Source organism: Anser cygnoides, chromosome 1 (assembly GCF_040182565.1).
Source record: "Anser cygnoides isolate HZ-2024a breed goose chromosome 1, Taihu_goose_T2T_genome, whole genome shotgun sequence".
NCBI lineage: Eukaryota > Metazoa > Chordata > Aves > Anseriformes > Anatidae > Anser > Anser cygnoides.
In genome coordinates, this window is record NC_089873.1 from 102,738,613 (window position 1) to 102,747,186 (window position 8,574).

The following is an 8,574-nucleotide window of genomic DNA, read 5'->3' on the forward strand; positions in this document are numbered from 1 at the left end:
ACTCTCTCTGTAAAGACAGTGTAGCCTTACCCAGCACACACGGCTATGAAACCACAGAGGAACAGAAGGCATCCCAGCCTGTCACAGGCAAATGTTAACACATGCAGCAAAACCTTGATTACAGAAAAAACAATAAGGCTCCTTCCATGTATCAACAGAAACAGGCCAAATACTCAGCTTCATCCACCTTTTTACATGGTCCACTTTCTCTACCAGCATAGAGTGTATTTCACGACAGGGACTTCAGCTTGTAACAGAACAGCCCCAAAAGTTCTGAGGGAAGAAGTTGTGCCTCCTCCTGCTACTTAGGAAAAGAGGGAAAGCAAAAAGAACAGATATGGTCAAGGCATGGCTATGAGGCCAGCAGCGTAAGTTATTAGGGTAGTGCTTCATAGCAGGTTGTATTTCTTCCCTTCATCTACTTGGTCCAACTCTTCAGACCCAGCAGGAAGAAAAGAGGCTGTCAGCTGCCTGACACTGGTTTGGGTAATGGCTGTAACACGTTTAGGACCCAAAGCAAGGTTCTGCAACAGGACATTTGTTGGTGGTCAAAGCTGAGGCATCCCCAAGGGCAGAAGGACAGCACAGCAGATAAGAGTGGAACAGCCCCTCTAAGGACGTGAAAGGTCTCAGCACAAGATCTCTGCTTGCTCCAACTCTCTCAGATGTCTCAGCCCTAGCCTGTCTTCACAACCATGTTTGGTTGTTAATGGGTCCAGACGGCATGAAGATGCTGAAGCTAAGATATAAACATGCTTTCTCCTTTATCTCCTTTCCAGGAAATTTCATGTCCTTGTTTCATACAGGAAGCTAAGAGCAGGCACTGTCAAACCAGTGCCCTGACATCTTGAGGCACTGGTAGAATTCAAGTCTCCAGAAAGAACAAAGGTGACATTGTACATATTGGAGCTGAAAACTTTGTATAAAATAGTCTTATGTCCTGACAATGCTACGCCTGACTCAGCCCTGGTATGTGATGAAAAGCAGCACCTCTTGGAGCATGGGAAAAGACCATGTCTTAGAACTATGAGGTCCCTGTATCTCTCCAGCAGCTCACTCAGGTGCTACAGTGTGCTTACAAGGTGGAAGAGGCCAAACGTACAATGAGCTCATAGGTAGCCATCATGATAGCTGTGTTGGGGATCTGTCGGATCAAGTGGGCCAGGAGCCCTCGGTATAAAGCCAAGGGTCCCTCTTCACGGACTACAAGCTGCAGAGTCTGTATAAAGGAATGATACCGTGACCCTTCTTCTCGCAACCGTGTCCGAATTACCTCTGGAGAGACAAAAAGGAAAGTGATATTAGCAGATTGATCCTACAGGCACAGCATCTCCCATCAGGGGGAACAAAAGCAAGGAGTGCAGACACACTCACCATGCGGATAAGCAATGCATGAGGCACATGTTTTGGAGACAGCAGCAGCTCCCATTAGTCCAAAGAAGTCACGGCTGTTTGGTGAAAGTGTGAGTGGAGTGGAAAGGGAATGATGGCCATTTCTCAGTTGCTGTTTCAGTGCTTCATATATGACAAAGTGTATGATGGTCTCTGACACTCCAGCATAAGAGGCAGTGATTCCACGGTAAAATCCACGAAGACCTTCAGTGTGGTACACGTGCATGGCACACTGGAGGGCATTACTGCTCAGCTCCCCCTTCATTCTGTACAGGCAAAGAGAGGAGGGGGGTTAAAATAGAATATCACTTCACTGACCAAAAATGCTCTTCTGAACACAACTGTGAGACTCTTCTCTGGCACGCCCTGAAGACTCTTGTTCTGATTATCTGTCACAGACCCCTTCCCAATCCCACCCCCAAAACAGTCACGGTTCGACATGGAATGGCTCTGTACTGTTTGCCTGCCTTACCTGGCTTCCAGCTGCATCCTGGTTTTCACCAACCAGATAGGGTTGGTGAGTGTGGAAGAGGTAATGCCTAGAGAACAGAAGAGGAACACAGCAGTGAGCACCAGGATCACACTGGCAGTTTGTGAGGAGTTGCTCATCTATCAGCTCTCTGAATTTTGCTTGGAAAACTGCAGTAGTTTGCAATTTGAGAGTGACCTTGAGCTCCTGTGGGAGAGGAGACATTTAGGGTAGGCTGATTTTCCTCCTCCCTCATTCTAGCCTTTGTTTGGTAGTAATTGCCAACTCTGCCTTCTACATGACCCTGCTACAGGTGACAAGAAACAATAGGCTAAACTTGCAAGAATGGAAGATTTTGTTAGAGAATTGAAAGATATCAAGAGACATGATTTTGTGAGGGGTCCACATTACACACTGCCTTTCCCACCTGGACTCCTGAATGGAGGTCTTTTCCTGATCGCAGCTGGAGGGGAAAAGACTAGAACCAGGAAAGAATGGAGAAACCTTAAGAAATAATCCTAAGAAAAATGAAGAGTGAGAAAACACTTTGCACAAGGAGCTTACTGCTCCAGATGTAGAAGGACAAAGCTTCAGCATGCAGCAGAAGGACCCCTTGGCTTTGATTTGAGACAGAAGAGGCTCACCTGCGCAGGCTGCTGATAGCATGTGTACTTTCTTGGACTCTGGTACGAGGACAGTATTGAGCTTCTCCTTAACACCAGAATAGGCAGCAAAATATATAGCCCTGGTTGGAAATAAATACAAAAGAGATTATAGCTCATCTACAAGGAGCAGGGACAGCACTGCTGTGGGGCCTCAGTCCAAATTTTATTCTCAGCACAAGTTTGTCTAATGTCGCATCAGATACCACCTATACTCAGCGCACAGCAGTCATCCTGCAGCTATCATCAGAAGGTCCCAAAAAAGCTTGTATGATGGGGGCCTGTGGCAGTGGGCATAGGGCCCTGACTGCTTTCAGAATGTGGAGCAATAGCTTTCATGAAGGCCCTTTACAATGTGTTCAGAATAGGCAATCCTCAGGGAGCAGTACTTACCGGGAAGGAGCAACCCCAACAAGGTTTGGACCCAGACCTCTGAACAGTGATCGCATGCCTTCCTTCTCAAGGATGGTCCTATAGAAGGAAATGAACAGAAGAGTCAGCAGAACAAAGCTGGAGGCTCTCTTGGTTCCTCTTCCTTTCTTCAGTTCTTCTTGCAGCGTCCCCTCCTCACCTCCAGTGTTATCCTTTTCTGCCCTACTCTCATTTTCTCTTAAGCCACTTTTCTCTCCTTCAGTAATTTATTCCTATTTTTATTAACATCATCACACCGAGTCTGATCAAACTACTAGCTGTGAAGCTTCGCACAGTCCCCAAAGCTGCCTTGCAGACTCAGGGTTCAAAGCATGGATCTGCTGTGAGGAGTAGCTGTACCTGTGCTCTGATGAAACATCACTGCACTTGCAGTTTCCAGAGCTTCAACCCAGATGCTACTTTAATCTCTCCACCTGATGGCCAAACCTTCACTTCCCTGTTGCTAACAGACACCCTGCCCTACCCTACTCACCTGAGCAATTTGAGCACTCCAGGGGATGGTGGCGTGGGGTTCATCAACCTCACACTCATCCCTGGCAGCTGAATCTCAGAGAGGCACAGAGGCCGCAGAGTCAGTTGGGATGACTGGAGACGTGTCTTCACCACTTCCAGAGGACAGGTCAGGATGGCTCCAGCCGTGCCACCACATCTAGGGCATAACAGCATAGGTAAAGATGACCCCTGTGCAGGAACAGGGCAATAATTCTGACCCTACTCTTCCACTGCCTCTCCCCTCTAGGAGAGGAGGAGGGTAGGTCCCCCAGCCTGCGTCACACGACCTCTTGCTCTGATATTGATTAATGCAATAATGGCTTCTCTTGGGACATCTCCTGGCAGCCTCACTCTGAAACCAGTATTTGAGACAAACAGTCCCAAGTTCATAGGGATTCAGCTCAAAGTTGCTGAACTTTGCATTCAGAATTTCCCAGAGCAAACAGTTCTGCTGCCCAGTCTCCCTGCAATGCTTTCAGCTGACATCTCCAGGCACCGTGCCTCACACCCCGTAAAAGCAGCATTGGCTCAGACAGGGGTAGCACAAAACTCTCCCACCCCTCAGCCTGCCTGTGTGTTTCAACACGTAATTCATTCAGCCCCACGTTTTCAAGGCCGTATAAACAGGATCTGTACTTTCTGCCAGCAGCCACGCTCACCCACAGCCCAAGTTGCTTAACGAAAGAAGACCCTGACCTTCACCAGACAGAAGCTATTTTTGGAATTTATGAACCATAAATCAGTAACACTGAAAGGACACGTAGCCCCTTTTCCCCTTTCTGCCACACAGAGACAAATCAGAACCAGAGTACTGATATGTTCTATTCTCAGCTTTTGCCCATTCAGATCCTGTAACTGAGAGCTACAGGCTGCTCGGTACCTGAAAGACTTTTTTGAGATGAATTTGTATGGAACAGCCATGACTTGAAAGCTATAGCCAGACAGAGGCTTGACAAACAGGTGCTCCTATCTGCTACAGCCAAACTCACTTTGTTTCATAAGAGACAAAGGATAAAAAATCCCTCACTTTGCTCCAGAGAAAGAAAAGCCAACTAAAGAACTACACAGTGTCAGGGAAGAATCATGTATGTCAAGAGGACTGCATATGAAGATATAGGTCAGCAAATGGCTAGAGTTCTGAAGAATTATTCTGAAACAGTCTATGCAGCTAAGACTATATTTACATTGCTTTTATAGCCTTTACTCCTGGGGCTTCATTTATTGCTGCCTGCAGGTTAGAGGAAAAAAAAAAAAGAAAAAAAAAAAAAGAGGCCTGGATACCTATTGTAATGAATTCCAAGAGTTAAAGATCTAGCTGATGAATTGGTCTAAAGACAAGTTACACATTTCACAATGCCAGCAACTAGTTATGCCACTCCATTACACTCGTGCTGCTTTGCCAAGCCCTTTGCAGACCTACCCAGTCTGCAATGGTGATAACTTGCAGAGCAGCTGATGAGGAGCAACTTTTCCCAGATGCAAGTGGCAGGAGTTGGGTAGAACATGACCAAAGAACTGAACTTGGACTCAGAAGACAACATGAAGCAGTAAGCATCATGGCTCATGTTCTCTGGATGATCAAGCAAACCAAGACAGCCTATTTAATGATCCAGGAGTCATGATTTACAAAAGCCATGTTGATTTTTCCCACGTAGACCATACTCATTCGAGGTTCCGACAGTTCTATTCTTTACCATAGTTTGTATCAGGCAAATCAGTAGAAACTCCAGACTTACAGGTCTGTTTTTTCTTGATCAAAAGTGCAGTTTCCAGCTCAGGAAAGGACTGAGTACAGTGGTGAGAGAATAAGAAGTTTAAATAAATGCTGTAAATAGAACAGTTTCAACTTCTCACCTAAATGCTGGACAAACGCTATGACAGGACCACATTTAGAGAAGCAGTTGCATGGTACCCTAAAGATTTGTTCAATGATACGTAAGGAGGTACAATTTTATGCAATGTTCTTATAATGTTTAATTTCTTCAGGAAGCCCCTACCTGAGCATGGTCAGGATATGAATTTGAACCCGTGCCCCAAGTACATACAAAAGTTTCCTGAGTTCAAGTTCTTCAAGCTACTGACATGCATAGCTAATAGAGAAGAATCTAAAAAACAATAGTAAGAGCTAAAAAAAAAAAAAAGTTATTCCTTTGCATGGTGGTCACTTAATCAGCAGTAAGAGTCTGAGGTAAAAGGTTCTTTCTGACCCAGTATGGCTAAATGGCAAGACTAGAGCATTTTTTGAGGAGCCAAGAACTCTGACTAAACAAAGATAAGAAAATAAGGTGTATCAGTTGTTCAAAACTAGAAGAAATCCTAACTATAATGCCTTAACATGAACTTTAACAAAAAAAAAAAAAAAAAGAGAGAGAATCAGTCTCACTCTTCCCCCCACTCCTAAACCATTTGTCAGTGGAGCAGTGGACCTGCAAGAATCTAATCGCTTCTAGACTAGATCTAATAATTTTCATTTTTTTCCACCAAAAACCAGGAGGTGACATTTAACATGACAAAATCCATGGGTGACAATGACTGTCACAGTGGCAAATAACAAGCAAAGCTGCAATTAATGGCAAGCAATGAAAAAACACACGGAACTCAGCAGTGACCAAGGGTCATTAGGCCCTGCATAAACAGATTGTTTTAACAAAGACAAAACCCTGAAATCACTATTCCAGAAAAAAGCGACAAAGGCAATTCCTGCAAAATATGATGGAGAATAGCAGTGGACAACCCATACAACACATACTCCCAGAACAAAGCAGTGAGTGCCAAAAAGGGCTAAAGGAAGAAAGAATGTAATTTAACCTCAGAAAAGAGTACTTGCTTCTACATCTTGCTTTCACATTTTAAAGTTTGCAAAGTTCACTGTAAAGCTTGAGGTGGCAGAAAAAGAGGATTAGTACAGAGAAATATAAAAACCCACTATTAACATTTTTTAATGATCTGAAAAGGTTGTGAGAACATGCACAGGTGTGACAAGGTTAACTGGTAATTCATATCTCAGTCCTTACTTTGGCAAAAATGCTGATGACTTGAAGATCTTCATTTAAGAACTGCAATATTATGTCAGGCAAATTTCCATCTAAACCAGGATTCTGTCTAAGACACAGGGTAATAACGATGGCCACAGAAGTGTACGAGAAGAAATATTCTTCTCCAGAATATTCTCCCAGCTCTCTGCATTTTTCAGCTCAGAAATTTCCTCAGCCAAAAGTGTTGCATTGCATTTAATAGCCTTCAAGACATTCTTTTTTATTCATCAGTCTAAATGCTTTCTGGACACATAAAAAGCTTTTGCCTTCTCATACCCTGTGGCCAGGAGTCCCCCAGTTTAACTGAACACTGTTAAAAGCTATGTTCTTGCACTAGTTTTGAATTAACGCCTCATGTTTCATTTGATAGTCCCTAAAAGATAAAATGAACAACTGTCCCTTCATTAATGAGATCTGCTTAATTAGATGAAACAGTATCACTAACTATACACTGCAGCAATAACCTGAACTTATTTATCTCTTGGGTTTTAACTAATTGTAATTCAAAGATTGCTGCTCAATTGGCTGGGACAAGATACAGACTGATAAAGTTCCCACTAGCAAATGTTCAGTTGCTAGCTGAACTCTCTTAGTTTTTCAAGAACCAAAGTGGAAAGTGAGGATGAAAAAAAGGTTAAGAAGAAAGCTAAGGAAGATGAAGAAATGTATAAGAAAAAGGCTTAGCCTTCTAGATGCTGTGACTATCTAATTCAAAGAAGAAATTAACAAAAGAGAATAGTGTATACAAAATAACACTGGCAATAGATGTGGCAAGTACACAGAAGCAAAGACTGACATTGCACAGTTGCATTACCTGCAGAAAACTGGAAATTTACTAATCAAGTGCAACTAAATTATATGCTTTATTGTACAGGCTGTATTAGGGACCTTACTGTCATGCAGACTCCAACAGGTTGGTGGAATTGGAAAACGGGTTAGATGCTTGCCTGGACAAGGGAATTCAGCAGTTACTCAACAAGTCTGGAGGTCCGTTACATCTTCTGTTTTAGGACATCACGAACTTTAAACACTTTACTGTTTTGTGATTTAAATGGCAAATGGTTCTTAAAGAGAGGAGGGTTGAAGTGAGGGCGAAGGGCCTTGCTCAAGGGCACGCTGTGAATTCCGAGGCACTGCCAGGATTCACGCTCCAAACTCCTGACTCACCAGACCCAGTGGAACTATTTAAAAACCAGAGAAGATATGCAGGAAATCTACGACGAGCAGCCGCTAAGGGTTGGCTGTCCTCCCACGGACCATGATGCTCCACCGAGGCCGTCCTGCTGCACATCCTAACCCCCCATTCAACGCCCTGCCTCCCTCCCCCTCCACTCACGGAAAACCCAGCTGAGGCCCCCGTGACTTCACCAGGAGGCTCCCCTTCTCCCCAGACCGCACAAACACAGCCAGAAGAAGGGGCAGAGCCGCAGCCGGGGCGGAGGCGCAGAGCAGCGGACCCGCAAAGGCCCGGGGCAGCCTCGGGCTCCGCGCCGCGTCCCGGCCCGGCCCGGCCCTGGGCCGCGTGTGCTGGGCGGAGGCCGGCAGGGACACTCACCCTCCGGCGACCAGGTGGAGCAGGGTGCTGTGCTGCTGCTGCATGGCCGGCACTCTGCGGGCACGGCCCCAGCCCCCCGCCGCAGGCTCCCCGCGGGTGGCGGCCTGGCCTGCCCGCCCTCCGCCCGGCATTGGCTGCCCGGCGCCGGAGGAGGTGCCCGGGCGGGCCGGGTGGCGGTGCCGGCAGCACGGGGACCGGGGGGGGGGCAAAAGCAGATACAAGGAAGAAATTCTTTATTATGAGGGTGGTGAGGCCCTGGCACAGGCTGCCCAGGGAGGCTGTGGAAGCCCCATCCCTGGAAGTGTCCAAGGCCAGGCTGGATGGGGCTTTGGGCAACCTGATCTAGTGGGTGGCATCCCTGCCCATGGCAGGGGGTTGGAACTGGATGATCTTTAAGGTCCCTTCCAACCCAGACCGTTCCATGATTCTATGACTCTATGATATCACTTTGTATATATGTAAAGATAACCTGTAGGTCAGATGAAATAAGTTTTCATATCTACTCAGCGCTCAGTACCGAGTGACACAGGACTGGTT

The 8,574-nt window shown here is 45.9% G+C and overlaps 1 protein-coding gene across 1 annotated transcript; it reads right to left on the minus strand.

The window, feature by feature from the left end:
- Window positions 1-71: 71 nt before the first annotated feature.
- LOC106047853 (solute carrier family 25 member 36-like) lies at window positions 72-8,191 on the minus strand. The gene is made up of 7 exons (XM_048051526.2): window positions 8,038-8,191; window positions 3,428-3,604; window positions 2,917-2,994; window positions 2,506-2,606; window positions 1,865-1,931; window positions 1,375-1,658; window positions 72-1,275 (listed from the first exon to the last, which is right to left on the minus strand). Exons 1-7 carry the CDS (start codon window positions 8,166-8,168, stop codon window positions 1,076-1,078), a joined length of 1,038 nt encoding a protein of 345 aa, XP_047907483.1. The 5' UTR covers window positions 8,169-8,191; the 3' UTR covers window positions 72-1,075.
- Between the last annotated feature and the right edge of the window lie 383 nt (window positions 8,192-8,574).